General features: G+C 40.6%; 1 protein-coding gene across 7 annotated transcripts in view; it reads right to left on the minus strand.

Moving 5' to 3' along the window:
- The window catches only part of RBMS3 (RNA binding motif single stranded interacting protein 3), a 722,203-nt gene that overhangs the window by 310,075 nt on the left and 386,482 nt on the right, over positions 1–25,646 (minus strand). For all 7 annotated transcript variants that reach the window (XM_075418969.1, XM_075418970.1, XM_075418972.1 and 4 more), the window contains one exon: positions 16,955–17,013. In XM_075418969.1, the coding sequence (XP_075275084.1) occupies positions 16,955–17,013 (59 nt within the window). The remainder of the gene's footprint in view (positions 1–16,954; positions 17,014–25,646) is intronic.

Below are 25,646 nucleotides of genomic sequence, written 5' to 3' on the forward strand. Positions count from 1 at the left end.
GTGCAGCTGGCAATCTGATTTCCTGTTGATAGCAGTTTTTCTGCTACTTTAGGTGGGAAGCATCACCCAAACCTGTTCTAACATTTTTCTGGATTTTCTTCTGCCTATCTCACACAAATGTAACAATCAGCAAGTGCTTTGCAGGCAATTCTGAGAGCACTGCAGGGACCACGGCTGGATAAACAGTTTGGGCCTAATAACGGGCAGGTCGCTCAACCCAGCAGAAAAAAAAAAAAAAAAAGGAAGGGTTAAATGCTGTAGCTTTATCAGGAAATTTGAGGCTTTAAACTGGAAGCAATTTGTTCAATGGCTATTTTGACCATAGAACTTCCTAATCTCAGTTCCCATAAAGTTTGGCTTGGAGCCAGCCAGAATGGTTCATTTCAGCTGCACAGATATCTTCCTCAGAGGAAATAAAAGGATTTCAAACCCCGGAGTCATTTCCTTTGGTTCTCGGCTCATTCAGAAAAAATGTCCTTTCGGTCAGCGATATCTCCATCTTAATTCCTGCAGCATGGCTTTTTTTTTTTGAAAGAAAAAAAAGTCTTTGTGGGAAACTTTTTCTGAAGGTTTGGAAGTGTGCCCTGTAATCTCTTTGCCAGTTGGTGTAAAATACCTTCTTTCCTCCCAGAAGCCTGCAAAGCAAAAAGATTCTCTTCTCTTCTGCATTAACTCTGAGCTTTCCAACAGTTCTTACTCATCTTGCAGTCCCATTTAGTAATTAAAGGAGGTATTCACGCTCATACGCATAGAAGTAAGAGCCTCCAGAACTGCGCATCAAAACAACCCACTGAGTGTACTCCAACCACAGGGAGTGATCCATGCGCAGCTTCAGGCGTAGTAGTGCAAGCAGAACAAGTAAGCATTTATCAACAAGAGCAATGTTTTATTTTCCCTAAAGTACCACAGGTTTTGAGGCGTGTAAGCATCACACATCGCACACCTCTGTGTCTCACTTTTGATAGCAGTTGACAAATATTTGAAGATTCAGCCCCAAATTTGAAAAGTGATCCAAAAGACCCAAATCAGGTATGTTTAAAACAAGCATGCAGGCCAGTCAACATAAATATCAGGACTGTAATGTCCTTTCCAAGTGAATGCTAAACCTATTCCTTGAGGCTACCATCTTAAGTACATAGTCAGGGTTTCACTGAAATAATGGAGATAACATTTTTGACACGCAGTCTAGCTGTAACGACCAAATTCATGCCAAGTGCATCAGACCTGGGAACACTACCTTTACATCATCACAAAAGAGAAAGGAAGCTTTTCAAATACATCCTCAGGCCTGTGATATTTCTAACTGTACTACGAAACAAAATACTGTGGTGTAGGGCTCAGTATAAATGGTAGCTTCTGTGGATCCCATAATAGTAAGCTTATACATCCTTTGTCCTAAAATGAACTTTGAAGCACAAGTTTGCATCAGAGCTGCCACACGTTTTACGAAGAAGATTGATTATAGTGAAACTCCAGGCTGCCTTCAGCACTGTGCTTCAGCAGGCATCTAATGCTAAGTATAAGGCAGCCCCTTCTATATTCGGGAGACAGAGTAAAGTCACATGCAAAATTGAAACGTTAATGAGTTGAACCCTACCGTCAACTTCAAATGTCAATGGTGATCTTGTGATTGATAATTAAATTTTTCTTTCTTGGAAAGTTTATCGCTAGACCAAAATTATACTTTTAGTTATTATTCGTGAATTGCAACTTCTCTAACTTGTATCTAAATGCTCACAATTGACAATTCTTGCATTATAAGGTATTTTATGAGATGGACTCATACATCAACTTCTACTAAAACAGTTCAACACACATATATCTATATATAGATATATATCACAAGCTCCTTGACAACACTGTACAGGGCAACTGAGGTCTTAAAACTGAAGGCCTTCTTCACCCTAACTCAGAGATTTTCTTACAACGATTTGAATAGCACAGACTAGATCTGCAGTCTGCAGTGTGGACCTCTGCTAGAGAGGAAATAAGCTGTTATACTAGATCTTGTTTCTGTTTTCTGAAGAAATGCGGGGAGTTATCTAATTTATAAAATAAATAAGTAAAATAAAGAAATACTCTTTTCTATATGTCAATCCAAACATTCCTCTATTGCAAGGTTGTCTCCATTTGAATCCTTCTCTACCAGGATAAAACAGCAACGCAGGGACATTGATGCACCATACAGAATGAAAAGCGCACAAGAGGTTTGCAGAACAAATAGTGTTTCTGAGGTTAAAGTGGACCAACACTAAAATTATAAGAGTAACTTCTGCCTTTTTTCTTTTTTCCTTTCTTTTTTTAAAGTTATGTGTAAATTCAAACCAAATGTTGACTGGAAAGTTTCTCCCCTTTTACATTCCACTTCTTTCTCCCTTCCAGGAATGCCAAACCCAGGAGCAGAGTGTCAGTAAAGACTGTCTAAACTGAAATGAAATTTCTGGTTTCACTTAGTCCTGTGGGCAACATGTGCTTCCACTCTTCCCTAAAACACAGTGGGAACACAGGGCTTTAAAATCATAATCTGAAAATCCCATTTTCTTATAAGCCTTATTAATATGAAATGACTGACTGATAGTCTCAACTTTCAGTTAAAATTATAGGGGAGCATTTCATAGCCATTCCTCTGCCTTATCCTCACTCCCAAAACACAGCAAGCTCACCTTGCTGGCCTTTCGATGGTTAATTTGACAAAACTCCTTTTTTGAATTTTTCTATTTTCTTCCATGTGCAAACCTAGAGACTTTTCTTAGTCAAATTGGCAAACACTCACATAATTTGCAAGCAGATGTACCATAACGCAGCCACAAATCACTCCTCCTGCTCCTACTCCCCAGCATTTCAGCCAACCATCGCAGCTCCCCCCCCACACACACTCCCATGCACCCCATCGCAGCCGGTCAGCCTGGTCAAGGGTGAGAGAGATGGCTGGCCCTCTCTCCAGCCTGAGAGCCAGGACCTGCATCAGGAGGCACCCTCCAGGGACAGGCTTGTTTAAAAGGGTGGCAGAGAGTGTGAGAGCGTGCCCCAGCCCTGAAAACCCTGAGCCAGCATCCACCAGAGCCCAGCTCCTACGCTGGCTGCAATGGCCCCAAAGAGAGGACATCACCCTGCTCCCTCCACTGCACTCCTTGCAGAGGTGCGGCTATTTAGATTACTGTAACAGCTGAATGAAATTGTGCACTGAAAAGGTACATCTGACTATATTTGCTTGGCTCCGAACTCACAACATCAGGAGAACTCTACGACACACGTGCATGCGTTTGGACAAGAATTTGGTCATTGAACCTGCACCCAACTGTGCAGTGGCTTCATGCCACAGCTCCTGTCATAAAAACTGAGCTTGCTCTTTCTCTTGTATCAAAACTTTGCTGCTTTGGTAGACAGAAACTCTCACCCATATTTCACTCGTAAGTTAATCATGGCCTGTTTATCCTCACTTACTCTTTCTGCCAGCACTGTGCACACGGTTTTTTTTGCCCTGCCTAATACCAGACACCAATTTCTTCACAGTCAGTGCCTTTCCCATTTGGTTTTGGTCTTGTAAATGTTCTCTCCACTGCTATGTCTTCCATTCCCCACCAACCCCTCTCTACACTCTTTTGAATAAGAGGAGCCCCATGTTTCCAAGAACTAAGCTGAGACCATAAGAGCATGAGTTTCACTGCATGGAGGGAGAAGACAACTCTGGCTTTTGTCCTTTGGGTAGACACCAGAGGGGAGGTCAACCAGGTTACCTGGATAGAAAGCAGCTGAAGGAATAACCCCATCAAATACTCAGGGAGAAGAAATTAAGGTGGGAATTACCCAATTTACCATGCCAACTATGATTTCTATGTCTTCTTCATGGGAGAGCTGCACACCCGAGTATGCTGTGCAGACAATTTACGGTCTTCAGCAGGAGATTCTGGCTCCTGAGAGCATGACAGCAAAATGAGAGGGACTGGGTAAGACAGAGAAATTCAGCAGACCTTCAGGGACATCACTTCCAAGCAATGGAGCCAAATCCTGCTCAGGGAGAAGAGGGAGCAGTTCACAGGGGATGTTTCATCAGTGTCATACAGCAGGCCCAAGCCGATTATGGCAGCTGCCAGCTCAAGGCAGCATTCAGGTGGTGAAGCAGGATGGGAGTCACAGCTGGACCTTCCCCACTGAGAGCTGCTGACTTTGCATCTTCTGCCATTGAAAGTGTCCCTACAGAAGCTGGATCTAACCAGAAGGAAGGAGCAGGTTGGAGTGACGGCAGTCTCTCTCATCAGGCAAACAGATGGCAGAGTTGGTAACCTCAGAGGAAATCAGAGGGTGATCGCTGGATCCATCCCTCTTGCCAATTAAACAACAGGCCAGAGAATCTAAGTGGTCATAGGATGGAAAGTAACCACAGTCACTCAAATACTGTGCCAACAACACATCTGAAGCACTAGTAGCTCCCTAAACGTTTTAAGCCTAAGAAATAAGATCGGTGAACTGGAATACATACTACAGTAAGAAAACACGTATCAGAAAGACTGTGAAAGTGCGGCAATGAGCAGACCACCACAACAGTAAAATTTAACATGCATGGCACAGAGAGTAAGCTGTGCTGGTGGTGGAGAAACGATCAGGCTAAGCACAGCAGTGACTAACGGAGAACCTGCAAGAACTGAAATCCCAGGCCTAAAAGTGAAGCACATTCTGCATTACTGGAGAGCTACCTCTACCACTGGCTGCCCCACCAGGATGGCAACACCAATGGCCACAGGCAGAGGAACGTGCAGAAAAGCAGTCAGGGCAGAAAGCGAGCGGAGTGCTCACAGGTGACTTTAATTATCCCTACACAGACTGGGCAAAATGGGATATAATGCATAGATCACATTTTTAGTTGCTGTTTTAGAGAGCAGCTGCTTAGGAAGCCCAGAAGAACAGATGCGACTCTTAATTTGAAATGACCACAGAGGAGGTTATGGGACAAATTGACAAAAGTGAACACTAATAAATCGCAACAACAGATGGTATTCACACTCCCTGTTTGAAAAGAGCTCCAGGACACAATAGCTGACTACACACGCTAATCAGTGATGTGCAGCTTCTTTTCTAAAATTGACTTCGCACCTGAGGCCAGGCACAAGTGCTGACAGTATTCTGAAAAGATCCCAGGTGAGATCCGGGCACCTACAGGTCTGTAAACCTGGTGCAAAAATTACCAGAAATTACAGAAACAGAGTAAAATCAATGGAAATGCAGTATGTGGAAAGAGTTAACCTGGCCTTTGTAAGTTTGCCTCACAGATCTACTGGAGTTCTTTGAAAAGGTCAACAAGCCTGTGGATAAGGGTGATCCGGCTAATATAGTCTGCTTGGATCTCCAAAAGGCATTTGACAAGCCCCCCACAAAAGACTTCTTAGGAAACTAAGCAGCCATAGCTTAAGAGTGAAAGTTCTTGGATAAACAATTGGTTAAAAGACAAAAACGGAGGGTAGAGGGGATGGTCTTTCTTACTACAGGGGAACGGCACCAATGGACTTCCACGTGGAGCTTTGCCAGGACCCATACCGCACAACCTGTTGCTAAATCATGAGAAGAGGCTAAGCAGTAAGGTGACAAGATTATTCAGAACAAAAAGGAGTGGGGGCAGCTGGGAAGATCTGCAGAAGGACCTTATCAAACTAAGTGACTGGCTAATAAACCAGCAGAAGAAATTAAACATAGATAAGTGTAGCAATGCACATGAGAGAACACAATTCCAGTTTCACATATAAAATTATGCCCTTTGAATGGTCCTTGGAAATGTCAGCTCCATATATGCTCGAAAAGGCAAACTGAATTCTAGAAATAATTACAAAAGGAGTAAAAAGCCAGGCAAAGAATATACTGCAGAAGTATCTACATATATTTCCCCATAATTTCTGAATTGCCTTACCCTATTCAAACAAATTTGACAGAGGTAGCAATCTCAAATACTTTAAGTTCCAAAAACTCAGTCCCATTACTAGACACTAGAAAAAACACAGCAGGGTCACAAAACACAGGCTTTTTAATCCCAGCAGCCACAGAAGGATTTGTTGCAGGGCATACGATCCTCTTTAAGTGTAGCTATTTTAACACTTCTACAGCAACAGCCCAAGAAGTAGAGCAGGGCAAGCAGTAGCTATGCAATTCTCTCTGATGGAAGAACTCACATTCACCCAAACTGATAAATATGTATCTGTCTCCAAAACTCAAGGCATATTTAATGTCTGTTCCGTGACTTTCTTCCCTAATAACTATCTATACTAGTAATAAAATCTGTTTTATTAAAAAGGAAATAACTACTAAGATAATGTGCAACAAATAAACAACAATTAAACACTAAAATATTGAATACTGATTTTTCCTCAGTTTTGGGGCTTTTTTTAAAGATACATTCCATAAATTATGTGGAATTTACCCTGCAATTTACTGTGAGCTGAAGCGACTGACAAGAGCAACCAAGACACCTCAGGCAAACCGGGTCGCTCAGACTTTTTCTTGCTGTTTCATGATTAAAGGTTGACCACAAAACCCTTTACTTTCTGCAGTATTACATGCTTGGTTGGTTAAATATGCAGGCAATTAACATAGAGAAACATGCATTTAAACGGAGGTCCCATCAACCCCCATCTCCTGGCTGCAACCTTTGCCCTGAAAGCAGATAGCTGAACAAAAATATTCAATTAATAAAAAGCCATGAAGGGCAACAAGTCCATTTTGATTCATTTAAAAATAAATGGTGTTTACTGCTCCATATTTAATAAGTTAATAAACAACACCACCACAACTAATACTGCAAGCAACAAGGGCATGCGGCTGAAAGACCTTTATAGAGATCACCGGGAAAAAAAAAAAAATTCTGGGTTTCTCCTTCATTTAGAATAAAACAGAATATTCTAAAAGCAATGAAGCGAACAAAGCCTGTTGTCTTACACATTTGAGCCCCACTTTTCCTGTCTCTGCCCATGTCCTATCCCAACTGTGATGCTACAACTTGCTGCAGTAACTCCAATTCCCTGACCCCAAGCACTCCTTACTGCTTCCACCCTCCCCTCCAACACCCATAACTCCCTCCCAGATTCCTTTTTGGGTAAAACCAGCACAAGCTCTGGGTCCACCATAGATGAGCAAGTGGTGATTTACTGTGGTTACTTTAGGTGGAGTAAAACTAAACCCACGCTGCATTTCCTTCTGTGGGAGCACTGAGTCTCCACTCTATGTAGCCGCCCGTGTTCTGAAAAATTTTAAACTGGTTGTATTTGAAAGTCCCAGTCTTCTGCCACATTCACTTGAAACTGGCCAATAAGTTGTAAGATTCTACCTGAAGGAAAAATTGAAAGACTGAAGACTCTGAAATTATAAACCAACGAAGAGATGGTTTTTCAAAAGAAAGAAAAATGGAACCATTTCTAATTTTTAAATAAAACTTCTAATTTGGGCGTCCAGAGAAACCACATATCACATCACTGCCATCTAATGGAAGAAAACATCAGCCGATCATCAGTCCTGAGGAAGACCCAGTCAGACAAAAGCTACTTCACCAAGTAGGAGAGTCCCTCCTACCACCCCTAACATAGCCTCCTCCTTTACTCATATATAAATTTAGCTCTCCTCAAAACATTCTGGGTTGAAAAATACTCACTAATTGTTATCCAAATGTATGACTGTTCTCAGGAGAGCTGAAAGACTGGTTTGGGGTTTTCTTTTTTGGAGAATTCAGTATTTTAAAAAAGTATTATTTAACTCCATTGAAAGTCACAAGATTATTCACAGTGCCTAAGAGCAATTGTGGATACTAGTCTTTTTCAAAGCTCTGGGCTGCAAAGTCCATAAGACAAGGTTGTCTTTTAATTAATTTTTGTACAGTACAATTGTTTTATGCACCGTCGATCAGCACCTAGAGCTTTACTGCTATATGGCTGCCACAACCTAAATAAATGGAGTAATAATAACGCCCATCAGTTCCTTCCCCAGAACTGGTGTGGGTGGGGTTTTTGTTCAGCGTTGAAGGAGCTACATCTTTTTTGCCAGAGGTTATGTTTTTTCTCATATGTTGCACACATATTCCTTCTCTACCAATCCTGCGCCATCTCTAGACAAGCAGCCCTCAAATACCCAGAAGGACGGACCGAACAAAAATGGTGGCATGGTCTATTAGTATTTTATTTTCACAGTATATCATCTACTGTGAACATTTACTTAATTCACTAATAGAGGAAAACGTGAACAGTGACTTCTCTGCTGGCATACCGCAGAAGCGAAGTCACGCTGTAATTAACAGATCTGATTCAGAATGGTTCCTGTTGAGTACCTGTGTTCAGTAAGAGTCTGTCGATTGGATTTATTATCAAATTGTCACTATCTCAAACAAGCATTTGTTCTGCATATGCTGTATACTCTGACAGCACGTAACGGAGTCGGCTGTAGCAAAACTAAGGAGCCGGGCACTGTCCTCCTCTGCCTCTGCCTGAGGGTTCCCACAGCTCAGCTGCTGCGCTGAAGCGCTGGAGTCTCCTGAGAAACCAACTTCTCAGCAGAGTACCACCACTTTCGGGAGAGATGACCTACCTTCAAGCAACCACAGGCTAAACACTTTTCCTGATATATGAGATGCTGTATCATGGCACCAGAGAAAAAAAAGTTTAAGCAAAGCAATTCTGCAAGACAGTTGAAAAAGCCAATGCATTGCAAGTAAGCTTTGAACAAAGCTGATTATGAGCTGCTGTTCAAAGAGAAAAAAAATTTCTCTTCTGCTCACTTCTGTGATATGAAATAGATATTTTCGAGTCTGCTGAGACCACTAAGAGCCTACTAACATTACCCAGTCTCAAAATGCACTTCAAATGCATGCCAAGCTATTGGCAAAGTTTTATACAGACCAATGAATCAAAACATTAATCACTGTGTATAAATGGAAATTTTACTTTTTTATTTCTCTGGAAGGAAGAGAAATTAAACCAATTACTTGCCAGTGATATGGGCCTGCAAATTTTGGAAGAAGTAAATTAAGAATAATCACAGATTCGATATGTCACAGAATACTTAAGCATCTTGGGTCTCCTTACAGAAAATATTTGCTAGGCCATGAGTTCATTTATGAAAAGATAATGACCCAGGAAATATTTTCCTTAATTGCAAAGAAATCGTTTAAGAAAGTGTCTGGGGAACTAATTAGAAAGAAGCTTCCTCTGTAGAGGACCTGGCTTTAAACCCAAGAAGCAATTTTTAGAGGACTTGCTTGAGACAGAGCACTGGTTAGATGCAGTTAAGAACGCTTGCTGAGGTGCAGCAATGTTTTGCAGCCATGGAGGCAGGTCTGTCTCCAACTCCACACCATCGCAGGGCAGCAGCCAGGGCTGGCACATTCCAGCTGAGGTGACTTGCTTGGCACAACTCATCACACCCTCTCCTATGTTGCTACAGTGGATATGGAAAGCATTCGAAAACACACAAGTAGGAGAATCTCGACCTCCAAGATAAAATGAGATTTTGCGAAATATTTGCACATTTGCCAAGACACAGGTAATGCCCGCTGGCCAGCCCAACAAGTGCCAGGAAAATAGTTCACCCAACGGCATCACACTCCCCCACTGAGTGCATTTACTTCGTTACGTTACCTAAAATCTGAAAACACATCATCTGTAAGTTAACTACATACGGATGTTTGAACATACACATGCACTTCGGTTTTATTCTCCATCCAGTGCCTGGTAACTTCTTGAAATAGTCAAATTTATAACAGCATCATAGTTCACGAGCCTGCAGATCAAACAAGCTTTCATTTGATAGAGTGTGAGCTTGCCACACTTCACTGGTGAGTGGACAGCCTCATGGTTTCTCATCGGCAATTCTTTTCATTTTATTTCGATGTATGCCTGCCTTTAGGGTGTTTCGATGTCTACTTTAGGTAACTTTCCTAAAGACTTGGTTCTTAGACTCACGTTGTTACAAAGTAGTATCAGTTTTTAATTTAAACAGGAAAAAAATATTCTCAATCTTTACTTACAAGAAACAAAGGAGTGAAACTAAAGTTTCAAAAAATAGGAAAAAAAACCTAAAAACCCCTCCAAATGTTCACAAATTTTAAACAACTGACCGCACAATGGTTAAATGTATCTCTTATCAAAAAACCTAGCCCGGCTAACTCAGGACATGTGGGCTTATCAGCTGGCTTGCTAACCCAAATTGGCGCAACTCAGAATACTTTGCGCACTCTATTCAAGAGACCCAGGACCAGGTTAGCTGGGGCTGCTGCAGGTCAGTCGTGAGATGGATCAGCAGAGCCACACAAAACTTGCAAAGTGCCTACCCACACTCAGCACCTATCCAGCCTTCACAAATGCCTCACTGTCAGAAAACCTGCTGAATTGAAATATTCCATATCACTACATTTTTAATAAGGTGTGAACTACTATGCCGCTGATTACACAAAACTTTAGAATGCAGCAAAAAAAGAAGAAAAAAAATGAAATGCAAACAAACAAACAAAACTAATGCACAAAAATAATCACCACATCTATTGTCTATCCTGGCATCGAAAACAGGATTGATTTATTTTTTACACAAGTCTAGAGTTTCAAAATTAAATAAGTCTGTTTTACAAATTATTTACTTTCTACAAGATCCATTTCGCCTTGAAGCACGCTGTGCATGCCCTCCTAGTGTGAACAGTTTACAGTCTGTGATCACGCACAGACCTACTTGGCTGGGTTTTTTTCCTCTCTCAAAATGGCAGTTCTGAGAATCATAAATAATGAAGCACAGTTATTGCAATTTGAGCTTATTCCCAATAAATAAAATTTATTAACTAAATAGCTTTCTACGCAGCTTAGCTCGTTCTTCACTAGCTTATTATTTTACATAGACTTGCTTCATGTTGCTAGTCACAACCAAATTGTGCCTTCTCAAATATAACAGGAACAGGAATTAATAAAGTGAAAATGCATAATTTCATATGATCACAAATATCCTCTAGTCTTCATAGAACATGTGCAAAAAAAAATTACTTTCTAAAATTTAAAGTTATGGAAGTATTTTGTCTAACATACACACCAAGGTATATCTGCCACATGCTTACAAGCTTTGTTTATCAGAGTACTCAAGCATAAGCCTCCTGCCCATTGAGCTCCAATACACTGGGGTACTTAGGGATGCTGGTGAACTTAAGCGGATGAGTAGCCCCACTGACACAAGGCAGGACAGACCCCTTTTGGGAGATATGAAGCAGCACTTTATCATGCCATTACAATTATCTCCAACACTTACAGTAAGCCTCCAGTTATCCCATTTTTGTTACACAAATAAACTCTCAATTTATAAAATAGGTCACAGTAAGTTTTATGTCCTGGTCTAAAAATAGCAAGGCAACTGGAGAAATAAAATTGTATGTGATACATGGTGGGTTAACACAGATGACCTCATGGCATTTTTTTACCATCAACCCACCGCAATCCTAATAACTGCATATATGCATCCTCAGTTTTCGTATTTTAAAAATGAAGAGATCATTGCTAACGTTTCTCAACAGAAAAAGTGTCATAATGAAATATTAAAATTATAAAGAGTCTCTGTAGTTCCTCTCATCATGTTAGGAACATCTCTCTCAAGACAAACACTGCTATTCAACAAATCAAGTCATGCATGGTTTGAAAAAATATTTATAAAATAAAGAATATGCAGTTGAAGTGTTTGTCTCCTACACATTACTGTGATTCAAAGGTTTTATTTATTTAAAAAAATTACCACGGGTGGGATTTCGGACTTTTAGTCATTCTCCCATTCTCATCTTCCAAGGTCCTAGCAAAATGCTCAAAATCATACGAGCTCCTGATTAAACTAGGAAGTAAATCTGCATGCATGCAATTAAAGTGTCTGCAAGGGCAGATGCAGATGACAGTAATTCATACTCTAAGAAATGGGCTTGTGTATTTGGCAGATTAACTGTTCTGTATTCCATTGCTATGAGGTATGGAAACTGTACTGTGAAACAACCATTACTCATTCCCTGGGCTCTAAGCACGTAGGTCTATCAAAGGCAAGCCAGTCTGGAGAGGGCGGGGGGCGAGGGCTGGAAACAGGAGTCTACGCGTTTCAGATTAACGCTTCTCTTGAACAGTTTCTTTTATTTCATTTCCCCTACTTTTTAAATTAGCAAATACAGTAGACCCAGAAGGGAAATGCACAAGGGAAAGAAGGAAAGAGGAGAGGGAAAAAGCAACAGCAGCCAAAACTCTGTGACTTTTCACTAGGGTTTTTGTGTTTGAACATCTGAATGAATCATGTATCTGTTTTTCATTATTCTCCATATGTGATTGTTCCCTGCTTTGTCTGGTGATTTCTGGCCGTTTTGTCATGTCTGTGCTGATTTTGTTTTATATATTGTTCTATTACAGGGCGGTTGTTGCTTCTCCTATGCCTCACTTAGCAGTTATGCCACCAGCAAAGAGCAATCTGAAAATGAGAGGTTACGTCAAAAGGTTCCCTTGGTGAACTCCCTTGCAATATATATGATTACTTCAGACTCGACTGCTTAATTCATACCAGGGAGACATCCTCAGATAACATTATTCCTTAGCACGACAGCAACGTAACGGGTGTCTTTTTAAAAGCCTGAGGAATACTGGAGAATGACTTAAAAGTCTATTGCAGAGTGTTTTCCTCAGTTTTCCAAGAGGAAACCTAACATTCCTTGCTAAGCAGTGGCCTGTTTTAGCAGATCTGCACATTGACACGTGGGGTATTTGAAATAATTGCTTTGTTATATGAACTATTTTCTACTTTCAGCTCTACTCTGTACCTTGGTCAACCCACAAATGACACTAAAACAAATCTCCAATCATGGGATAACTTCTTCTCTCATCTCCTTGAATTTCATCCACCCTACCACACTGTATAAACATCACAGGACGATGTGTTCATGTAACAGGGTATCTCATACTTTGCAGAAGGTGAGTGAGATCCAGAAGACTGGAAAGGAACAAACAAAATGCCTGAGGTTTTTTGTTTTGGTTTGGTTTTTGTGGAGGTTTTTTTAAGGTGGTGGGGTTTTTTTTGTGTTTAAAAGGAATGAATGCAGGCCCAGGCAATTAGACACACTTCAACATATTTTCAACTTCTGAAAAAAATCTTTGAGCAAATACATAACAGGTGATTAGTACCACACAGCATGGATTTAGCAAGAATAAATACTGTCACATCATACTTCCATCTAGAAGTAGGTCTTCTGGATAGGTAAGTACCTTATATTTTAGTTAAACCTTGGTTGTCTCTCATAACTTAAGCAGATGGGAGAAATACGATCTAGCTAAAACTGCTGTGGTGTATGTGCCAAACTGATTAGCAAATCCAATTTAAAAAGAAAGTTCTCCATGGCTCACTGTTGCACTACCTGGTGTACTGAGAGGGTTTCCTTAAAAGTCTTCCCTGGGTTTGTCATTATTCACTCTTTTCCAAATTATCTTGTCCAGTGGATTAGAGAAATCATTTATTAACTGTGAAGAGGATACTAAAGAGGTAAATGCTGCAAGTACTCTGGAGACTTCAGATTTGAGAATAATCTTAGAAAATTAAGGAGTAGTCAGAAAAAAAAAAAGGATAAAATTCAATACAGACAAAAGAAAAGTACTAGCCTTAGGAGGGAATAATCAACAGCACAGAGCAGAGCACACAATAAGGAATGCCTGGCTGGCAGCAGCGCTGGAGAAAAGAATAACAGACCAGGGGCTGCAGAGAATCTCTTAGCATAAATCAACACTGCTGTTCTCATGCAACGCCCTGTGCCTCAGAAATATATCTATATCTTAAATATACATATTTATTTACACGGATATAACAACAAAACAGGAGAGTCACGTGATCACGGAGAAGACCTCTCTACACTAGTGCGAATGGTAAAATTTTGGCCATGTGACACCCAGTGCCTGGCTGTAACATCTTCAAGCAAGAGTGAACTAATTAGGCAGAGACCAGGAAAGTCCAATATAATCAGCAACTTAAAACAAATTGCCTTTAAGGAAAAAGTGAAAGGAATACGTGCTTACTCTAAGGAAAAGATATGACAGATGCACAGCAGTCTTCAAATATATACATTTGCTGCAAAGAGAAAAGGAATAAACTGTTCTGCGTGTCCACTGGGGATGAAAAAAGAAACAATAGGCTTAAATTGCATCAAGGGAGATTTGGGTTAGACATTAGGAAACATTTCATAATAGTGAGGAGAGGGAGCACTACCACAGATTGCCTGAGGAGCTCAAGGAATGTCCATCGCTGGAGGCCTTTGAGCACAGGTTAGAGAAACACCCTTCAGCAGTGGGTTAGATCTGATCCTGTCCCGAGGCAGAGGAATGGACCAGCTGACCTCTTCAGGTCCCTTCCGCTTCTGATTCCTGGGAAGCTTTTCTTTTTACTTTTTCTTTTTTTTTTTTTTTTGTAATTTTATTTTTTTGGCAGCCTAACCAAAGAGGAAGGAAATTGTACTCAGCATTTAAAGCAGCAAAATTTCTTTTTATGCCATGGAGCATATTGTTAATAAATCCAATTATGTTTACGAACCTTTAATGGCAGCACTTATGTCTTAAAGATCCATCTTTGAAAATACAAATAAATATCTCTGCCCTACAGTGTAATACAACAGTGTGACAGCAAACTTTTACAAAATTCCAACTCACTGTTATATTGCCCCACTACAATAATCTCAAAGCTAACTACAACATAAAGAACACCAAACCCAGATGGCTTTCATTCTTGAAATTCTACCACTCAAATTCTTTACAATCTTTTCACTTCACATTTTGTGTTTCACAAACAGTTCTATTCCTTTCCTTGTTTACTGCTGGCAATGGGAATGGAAGGAAGTTCTGACCACATGGCACCACGTTTGTGGAGTGGTTACCAGACAAATACGCATTTAATAACAAAGCAAAAAGTTAAGGACAGTCATTGAGCATGCTACCCACAGATTCTCTCCACCAACCTTTAGGCACCCAGCTGAAGCACCTACACTGACAACACCGTGGTCTCAGACAAGCAAAATCAGCAGACACAAATACATTTTTCTCTCTCATGGACTTGACCTCATTATTTCAACATATGGCCCAGTTCAAATCTAACTCCACCTGCTTGATTTGTGTTGCCATTTCAGACAGACAAATTTCAGAAAAGAAAGATGAAAAAAGGATGGAGTTGACACATGACAGAAGAGAGACGACCTCAGTCTTGTATGGTAGCTGGAAGGGGAACAGGGACTTCCATGCCCTCGTCCCCAAAGGAAGATCCCAGTTGGAGTGCAAGACAGTGGAGAGTGGTCCTAGGGTAATCCCAACCTACCTGGCCACAGACTTCCTATTTCTCATCCCTCCCATCAGCAGCTCAGGCCCCTCCAGCTCTGCTAAACCTAAGCCCCAACTCTGTCCTGGCCCAGAGCTCTATCCCCAATTGCTCCCACTCCAAAGCCTTTCCTATCCCACCGCAGCACTCCTCCTCCATGTTAAACCAACTCAGAGCCCATTCAATCCACTCACCCCCTTCGTAGCCCTATTATGCTGCAAGTCCCCCTCTCCCTGCAGCTCCCCACGCTGCACCTTGCCTCCAAAACTCAAATCTCCTGGCCGCGCTGCTGCCAGCATCAGCCATGTCTATCATCTCCTGGCTTTGAAACTGCAGCACTCGCCACCTGATCACCCTGCCAGGGCTTTCTGCACTTGGCACAGCCTGACTTCCCACAAGGGTATTCCTTCATAATACAATCAAAACAAACAAAAACCCCAAAACAATAAACCAGGTTTTGTTCCTGCTGTAATATTCAAAGAAATACAGACAAAGCAATGTTATCAGAAGTCTGCCAGAACAGTGCTCCAAGGAAAGGAAAAGCAGATCAGGTAAAAGCAAATGCCCAGCAGTGCCACTTCTGTGGACTGCCCGTGACCCATTGGGTTGGTGGAGGTTTTAAGACTAGAAGTGTCGTCTTCCAGCCTACTTTTCTTCTGAGTGGCTAACAAATGCTGTTGTGGCAAGCAATAGTAAAGGCACACGCTTCCACAAACTGCAAGAACATCACTGGTATAGCTGGCATGATTTTGCCCCATCTCGTAATTTCCCCAAATGTCTTCCTCTGCTTCTTCTCTTCACACCCTATCTAGCCACCCATAAGATATTCCTGTGCTGCAATGCTTTTGCTTTTTACTAACTCATATAGAAATGCTGTCCAGAATGTGCCTCTTATCAGTGGAACCCACTTTAGCAGATCTTCTTGCTCCAAATGGATTCTGTATATCATTAGTGTAAAGTTAGAGTCATCCTAAAGCAGAGCTTCTCCCGCAGACTTGATGGCTCTTCAGACCAGTAAATGAATAACAATTCTAGTCCTGAGATACTTCTAGACATGTTAGTCAGTATATATCTAGGCAAATATAGCTATACACACACACACGAAACATGTTGTATTTCACTAAAAACTGTTCTCATACATTAGCAGAAAAATTAAGAAAACTAGAAGAGGAATCACTTTTATATCTTGGTATTGCGACTTGTGATTCTACTCCTGTCACAAAGAATATTCTCTTCTTCCAATAGGGTAGGCCAAGACTTCACAAAAATAGAAAAATTAAACCAGGTTGTGCTTGGGAAACTTTTCCCAAAGGTTTCTCATTTTTATATAGGAAATCAATTTGCATCACTGATGATATCATTCAAATCAGACAGCACTATGTGGTTAGAAGGTAATTTACTTTTCTGCTGAAGCAATTTGATACTTGTTCTGATTTGTGATTTTCATTTTGTTTGTTAATGAAAAAAATTAATGAGCAATGTTACTGGAAACACAACTCAAAGCTTTGGCATTATTAAATATGTTTGTAATATACCGTACATTATGTTGATTGCACAGTTGGAGCCAAAGCTTTGGCAGTCAAGCCACCAGTCAATCATTCAAACAGACAATGAAGTCACAGGGTAGATGTTTTTCACGTACCTTTGCACTGATTTGTGTTTTTGTCAAGAATTGCCTTTGTGGATACAATTTTCCCATACCTATGCAGAAAACAAAAAACCAGAAAAATGTGTTATTATATTTTAATAATGTTCATAGTTATTTTTAACACACTTTAAACACATATACCAGTAAGAGATCTACTGCTCTTGAAAAATGTTTGCCTGGTACTCCTGGACAGTTTCCTTCTGCCACTGCAGTTCAACAAACACCTTCAGAGTTCACCTGAAAAGCACTGGTCATTTGCCACACCTTGTCCATCTCGGGTCGCTGTGCTGCGCTGCCAGCATAAATTATAGCAGCCGACTTCAGCGCTGGTAAAAATGTCTCTTTGGCTACATTAATTAGCTTTGCTTAAAATTTTTTTTCTATTATTATTTTTAGCTGCCAAACAAGGTTTGTTTAAATACAGATGGACCAGATTCCTCCAGAATTAACAAAAATGCAGGAATTGTGGTCATTTTTTTACAAGTATGCACACACAACTGTGCCCAAGTATGCACCCATGTCTGTGCACATACACTCTACGCTCTAAACTTCTGTTCTGGATAAACAGAAGCTTTGAGGTTTATGTGCATCTCCTAGCTCTTTCCAAGATGAATGCTAATACTTATTTCAATTTATATCACCTCCCATAGATAGCATGGCACTGCACCGCCATTTCATAGGCTTAGCATGATGAAGAGGGAATTCAGGCAGCCACAACTTGTTGCATTAAGCAACTAGACCATAAAATACGTATCTGTCTTTACCTCACAGAGGGTAAGACTAAAAATTCAGACTTACGAGTAAGTATCACAAAGCTCCAGTAAAAGATCACAAAAGATGGCATTTATGGCTGAATATAAGACTTCAGGAGAATAAGGAGAATAATTTTATTTTGTCAAGTCACCGATATGTCTTGGTCTCTGCTTCACCAAAGAGAACTTCCTCTAAAATGTCCTTTCCCAGATTTTGAAAAGCATTACTGGTATTCTGATAGATTGGGCTTTCATTTGGAAGACTTTTCCATGGAACACAACTTTCACTGTCAATGAAGGACTTATTACTATAAAAGATTATAATAAAATTCTATCTTTTAATGACAAAGCAACACCCATGGAAAATAAATAACAGCTCATTAATTACTAACCACTGAAACATACGGCAGACCAATTTTTATTTGGTTAATCTTTATTAACAGCAATATAAATTTGGTGTTAGTGACTTTACTTAAAGCCCAGAAACCAGGAGGTGGAAGACTTTGCTACAATTCCCTTCTCTGCCTCAGGAGAAAACCCATGTCTCCTACTATACCGAAAAGGACTCTAAAGGCAGCTAGAGCACTGTACTACATATTCAAGGCCATGCTCTTCTCTGTCCTACCAATCTGTAAACACACCCAGTAAATCAGGAATAAAGAAAAAAAAAGACAGACAGACAGACAAAAAAAAGACAGGGAGCAAAAGAGGGAATGGTACCCTCACTCATAGGGAAAAAGGAACCTTGGGGTTTCTATCTGGGACCCAAAAAACACTTCAATACTTCAGGAAGGGGGAGCAGCACCAACAGGGAAGAGTGGGAACAGCCTGCCTAAACATACTCTTTGGTACCAGCAAAAAAGATTTGAGGCAATTTTGTCCCGGACAAAGTTCTCAGCTGAAATTTCCACACTGTGAGTGACATGTGACCTCTCAGCTGTGGATAAAGGCCACTGCCTCTCCATGTCTGTCTACTCTGTTCTCGTGACTGATGCAAAGTGAGACTTTCCACATTTCCACTGTTTTTACTTTCCCTAAGAACCCACAAAAGCATTTGTTTCCATTTGACTTTCATTTCAGGGAGGAAAAACACGCTTTGCTTTATTTCTTACTGAAACCAGTCAGAAGAGCAGCAAACTGACCTAAAGGCATTAACAGTTTGTGCCAACTAAGTTAAGCCCCAATTCAGCCATCTTTTAGGAACCAAGGAAATCATAGAAGCCTTCTTCCCTTGCACACACCCCCTTTTTTGCTGGCTCTGTAGAATGGCAGGATTTTGTGCTTTGAAAGCTGGCATAATCCATTGTACATGCCACTATGATAGGTACATAGGCAGGTAGTTGTGGGTCTATTTTGCCATAGCTGGCTCCACACCTAACACATATATAACATTTAATTTTAATCATGAGATCACACGCACTTCTAACCTCAGGTGTTTCCGGAACTGGGACCTTTATACTCACTTATACTCCACTTAATTTTATAATTTTTCATGGTAATACCTGAAGTTGACTTTGGCCTTGAAGACAGCAGAGCACACGTCTTGAGAAGGCAAAGCCAAATTCTCTGCCAGTGTGTAATTTATGGTTGTTCAGCAGGCCAACTTACCCAGCAGGAAATTTGGCCTGTGCGGTGCATCTTCATGTATTTGATTTATCTAGATTTAAAATCAAATACATGGAAAACATGCAAAAACTCGCGTATCTTGCACAGCAAAGGGCCTCTGACAGATATACGGAAAAAGAATCCAACAAAAATCAGCAGCTAACCCACAACAACCTCAAATAAAACACAACCTCTACCTAAACTTCCGCCAACAAAAACTAACACCCAGGCTCCGCTGCAGTCCAGCCACTCCTAATGAATTGATATGTTGTTTCATCCAAGTCACGTGAGAGCTAAAAGTTAACATTTCTTGCCAGCAGAGACAGGCATTTGTGGTTCCTCTGCTGTTATTACAGATTTCCCAGAGTTATTTGCTACATACTGTGATCCTGCAAACACTTAGTTACACTAGAGATTTTACTCAGAGAAGTAATTCTGTTCAGTTCATAGAAGTTTCGTCCAGCACGTCGTTACGTGCACACCTTCACGTTTGCAAAAACAGACATCAGAGCGGTAAGAGGCACCACAATAACAAACACTATTATAGGTAATTAGCCATATGCAGGCGATTTAATCTACCGCTATAAACCTTAAGTGCTACCACAAGAAAGTAATTGGAATTAATTTGGACACTGGTTTCCTAAATATTTCAAGTAATTATTTTACAGTAATCGGAACATCAGTTCTGATGAAGAATGTTAGCTTGTGTGCTGCATGAAATCCGGAAGGTATTTTGTTCCTACAAATGTAGCAATATTTCTTTCTTGCATGTGTGGAGAGCGGTATCAAGTTATGTCTCCTCTCCAAAGTTGTTTGGCTTTCTGTTTGTGTGACCTTTCATCGTGATTTGATACACCCGGAAGTATTCTTCAACGGAAACACCCACAGAAATAAGGATAAGGTGCATCACAACAGCTGGCCTCTTGTTTCTTTATATTTAAAAGGAAACTACTATAAAATTCAACAGCCTGTGGACCTCCGTTCTACAAACTACTGGTATTATTAATGTAAAAAATACCAGGTATGGTTTACTTGTTGTGAGAAAACATGAGCACTGTTTCATTTCCTCCTAAGTTGCAGTGCATGGAAGTATTCTTTCTAAGATCTTGAATCAAAAATTCCAGACAGAAAAAGATAATTGTGGAATTGAGCTCACCTCCATGCCTTTTTACCAACACTTTAACATAATGACTGCATCATTAAGGACAACCTACTGCATCACAGTATCCAAGGGAAAACACATAACGAATCCGCGAGATGGTGACCTCAAGAATGTGTCTACTGAACAAGTGATCCGAAATCGCTATTCAGAAGATTTCCGGACATACAACATGTGTTGGTCATTACACTCTTCCCGAGCTGTTGTCTAAATGCATGGCAAGCACAAACAAAATTGTTTACATGTGTTTTTTTAAATCCTTTTAATCCCTTATATTCAATTATACTTTTAATATTTGTCCATGTCATAATTTTTTATTACAGGAAAGAAAGAAAGAAATTCCTTACTCTGAGGGTGTTGAAGCCCTGGAACAGGTTGCCCAGAGAAGCTGTGGATGCCCCCTCCCCGGCAGTGTTCAATGCCAGGTTGAACGGGACTCTGAGCAACCTGGTCTGGTGGAAGGCGTCCCTGCCCATGGCAGGGGGATTGGGACTAGATGATTCTTAAAGACTCTTCCAATCCAAACCATTCTATGATTCTATGACTTGTGGCCCTGGAAGTCACATACTGCCAGAGGATACCAGAGTAGTATCATAACATGTCATCCCTGTTTTAACACCAGGCACCTCCACAGCAGCCAAATCAAATTCCCGTCTGACCCAGCCCAGCTGTTCTTACATTCCAAGAGAACATTAATCTGGGGGCAGAAATACCTTCTTATAAATAAAGATTTTTACCTTCTCTTGTATGTATTGGTTCAGGGTGAAAATGTTCAAGTCATCTGATTTCCACTACTAAAATCACAAAAGTCACTTAAAATACCTTCACTTACAAACAGTAGTAACACACACCGTGTCACACAGAGGGTAGGGCAAAGGGAAGATCCCACGTTGTCGTGCACACAGAAACCGTGCTCAGCCCTGGCTACAGAGCTGTGTCAAAAACCACTCTCAAGAGTCCCATCCCACTGCACCCCACATTTTCCGACTACTCAGCAGACTCGGGAAAGATGCAAGCAATGCAGAATAAATCCCTTAACGTACATCAAAGTTGCAGCATCAATAGATCATTTCAAGAGCTTGCAGGCAGGCGGTCGATCAGCACTTACACTGCAGACAAAGCTCGACCCGGTCATTCCGGGGAAGTTATTTGATAACTGCTGTTAAATTGGAGATAGTTCCTGAAGGAAGCAATTCAGCTGCAAGCGATACCACTTGTAAGATGCGGGAACGTTGCCCGCTGCCCACACTGATCCCAAACTGATGGGAATTTGCTGTCTCACAGCACGCAAAGGATTCGAGCCATTTCTGCTTCTGCCTGCGGGAAGCTGGGGGTGCACAGGAAGGCAAGTGGGTGACCAAGGCTAGGGGGGAAGCGAGACTGAGCAAGGGACTAGCTCAACACAGAGGAACCAGGCACCAGCCACCCCACTGCTGGCAGGCAACACGCCAGGGTGGGAAACCTGCTGAGGGACAGCCATCAGCAAGCTGCTGGGTCTATGAAGGGCTTTCCTGGGAGACCAGGCTGGTCGGGGCCACTCCACTTTTCAGCTGTTCCACGGCATCAGGGAAAGCAAAAGCCTCTGGGATAAGTACGTTTCATTCTGACCTTCCAGCCAGCCTTCGTACTGGCTGCGGCTCATCCCGTAATGCCAAACAGCCATCAGACCGGAGAGGCCAAGCCTCTCGCCGCTCGCCCGACTCGGTGCTCCATGTTCGCTGCCATCCTCTTCCGCAAGACAGTAGGTGCACGGACTTCTACAAAACACAGCTTTTGCCCAATTCCAGGTACTGCTTTCAACAAACGTGAAACTTGGGATTTAAACTCAAGAAACCGGTGTATTCTAATACTTCCTTGATTAGTTAAGCCAATGGAGTTACCACGTAACTTCCAAGTTCAGAGCTTAATAATTACATCCCCTGCGTTAGGGTTCACTCAAGGCCTCACACGTTGCTCAGAGCACAATTCGCCCAACTGAAAACAGTCTGCATTTCTGGGCATTTAGGTAACATACGCTTTTATCTAGGGAACTTCTGTACTGGGATCAATTTGACCAGCAGTAATTGGATTTAGATAAGCAACTCTGGGGCTCTTTCATTCTTGTGAATTAATATATAAAGAGTTGGGCTTATTTTGTTTAAAGCAGACTCTGTTAGGAAAATCATGGATTTGGGGAGGAAAAAAAAAGCCCACATTATGAAGGTCTAAAGGACAGAAGTAACTGCTGCTGGGTTTCTCGGAGATGTTATTCCTATAATACACTGCCACGTGAACTTAAGACATCCAAATACACACAAAAGGGCAATTCACTCAGCAAGAAAACTCTTGATTTGCATGATCATTTCTGGGCATTTCATCTACTGCATGATATTTTCGATGCTTGTATTTTTACCCAAAAATACAACTCCTAGCTATTCTATCCACTAACAAAGATTGAGCTGCTTTGCTGTTGTTTCTCTATATACTGTTTTTGATTTCAAAAAGGAAAAGTTAAGATTAAACTCTCTTGTTCACCCAAAGACAGAACAATGATATTCACACCATTGAGAGCACCTTCTATTTCCACAGACCAGCGCACGGCTCAGGGAACACACAGACGAAGGTTGTTGCAGGAAACCTGCAGTGTACCGGATTAACAGGACCGTACTTCCGCAAGAGTTCAACATTCAGCTTCTCAGTCTTCTCTACTTACTTCAGTCTGGCTGTCAAGTTTACAAAAAACAGTCCTTTGCTAAATATAACACAATTTAGTACAGCAGTTTAGGGTGACAATTTGTCTCAAAATTTCAAAAACATCACAGAAAAAGGGGGGGCAGGGGAGGCTCTTAAATCCTTTGGTTGTACATCTAAAACAGCCCTGGACTTTCAGAAGGGCTCCCGAGTCATTAGTACTGAATTCTGCAAGGGCAGGTGTTCCTCAGCAATTCTGTAACTCAGATGACATATTTCTGTCCCTAACAATGCAGTTAGGAGCCCCGGATTTAAGCAAACAGTAATGAATACTGTAGCATCTATAAGCAGTGAATTTCCAAGAGAACGCAAGCTGATGAACCACTGAAAGAATGTTCAATATCCTCTGGTACAGATATCTACTACTAAGTGTGTAGTGATTCAACACATACACAGGCCTATTATTCACCATCACCCCACGTCCACTGAAAATGTACTTTTCAGAAGTATGAGGAAAAAGAGCTACAAAAACCACAAAATAATTATATGCACATGTCTATGAACACATTATTGCTTTAGACAAATAAAACCCAAGATCACACCATTCTCTTGAATAACAGCTCCATGGTAGGAATAAAGAAACTAAGAGGTTATTTCAGATTATGGATCATGTCATGTACTTTACACTGCATTTACAGGTCATATTCCAAAATCCTACTTTTCAGGAGAAGATGCAAGAGCCGTTTAGCTCAAATCACAGGGTTTTAATACAGCCCTGGAACAGCTATATTAGCTCCTTTGGTGCTCTTTTATTGAAGAATATAGAAAACTTGGTAGCTTTAGCAAAGTTTACTTCTTGTAAAATTTCAACAACCTAAGGCAGAGAATACTGTAAATAAACCTTTTAAAATGTGTGTAGAAACACCTACAACCAAAAAATCTCTCCACCGTTAAAATGCTAGCTTTCCTTTCCAGTGTCCCTAAAATCTACTGCTATTAAACGCAGGAAAGCATCTTGCCTTCATCTTCACTGAAACTATAGAGGTGTCTCACATTCAAGGTAGAAATGTATTTACAAGACAACGCAGATATTTTCACAAGAAAGAGTCATATTTCCTATTAAAACCGATCTGCATTCATATACTTCAACATTAGATGCACAGGCACCTCTGGAAAAATAGTCCCCTATGAAAGTGTACAGGCTCTGGAGACAGACTGTAATTTTTTTGGTACTTCGGAAATTAAGCCAGATAAAACAGAAGTTCAAGTAAATGAAATTTTAACAGATACTAAATTTCTGGAAACAGAACTTGAACTTTCAGACCTGTAACTAGTTCAAAGGTAACTTTTCCTGAAGCCTTGTTCCTTTCCTTGCCAAAATAATAATAAAAAAAGATTCTTTTGTCTGCACGTAAATGAAATTAAGTGGCTTGATCCAACAGTTGCAGAAACCAAAGGCAGCTTTTTCCTTGTGTTCAGCAGGTACAAGCTCAAATCCTATTCACAGCACTTATAAGGCTACAGACCTGTCACACTTTTGATACCCAAGACAGAATAACATGCCACTTACTAAAGTGGCACTTCCCAGAAAAGCCTGACATTCTAGAGTGTTTTTCCCGTTTGTTGCAAGTAAGACACTTGACTCTTAGCCGCAGCTTTTATTCTAAGCGCTGTTTATTCTGAATTAGTGCTATATATTATATTCATATTATAGCTGTATGTTTGAATATTGAAGCTATTTAAGGCTATTTAAAACATGATTACATTATTGTATATCATATTTAAATTAAAATTCTGACACTTATATTTTCGCTTTGATAGAAAGCTATGTTTTTCCCCTCACAGTTCTGCCATGACAAATAACCAATGTTAATAATTAATTAGCAAAATATTCTACAGTTGCTAAATTAAGTATGGAAAACGAAATTCATGCACAAATTAATAACTGTGATTTCATGCAGAACACTTCAGTCCTCCTTCTGGGCCATCATTAAATCTTAAACTACTAATTATTCTGTATTTGACAGAATTCAGATGTCTTAAAAAAATAAAATGCAACTTTTGTTTGCAGACACTCAGCAATACCGCTAAATTTTCTGTATAATGATAGGATGCATTATTGGGAAGACAGCTTAGGGATCCGAAACCATTCACAGAATGAGATGTGCTTTACTGTAAGCATGTCACAAATGATAATGCCAGGCATACCCTAATTTCAAAGCAGGTGGGGGGAAAACATTTTTTTAAAAATCAAAAATATGTCTTTTCTATTAGTAAGACACTGATTATTGGCATTGAAAGAAAAAAATCAAGCAGATCTTCAAACTTGAAGAATCTCCTTCACCCAACAAATCAATTATCTAGGGTATTGTGGAAATAACACCACCCCACCCCCCCCAACATCCCTGTGTATAGAATTTATTTACTTTGTATGTTCTTGCATGCTGTGCTGTCTTGTATCTGATTTCTCATTCAGTCTTGCTTACTTACGGAGGATTCA

The sequence above is a fragment of the Opisthocomus hoazin genome, chromosome 4 (genome assembly GCF_030867145.1).
Source record: "Opisthocomus hoazin isolate bOpiHoa1 chromosome 4, bOpiHoa1.hap1, whole genome shotgun sequence".
NCBI lineage: Eukaryota > Metazoa > Chordata > Aves > Opisthocomiformes > Opisthocomidae > Opisthocomus > Opisthocomus hoazin.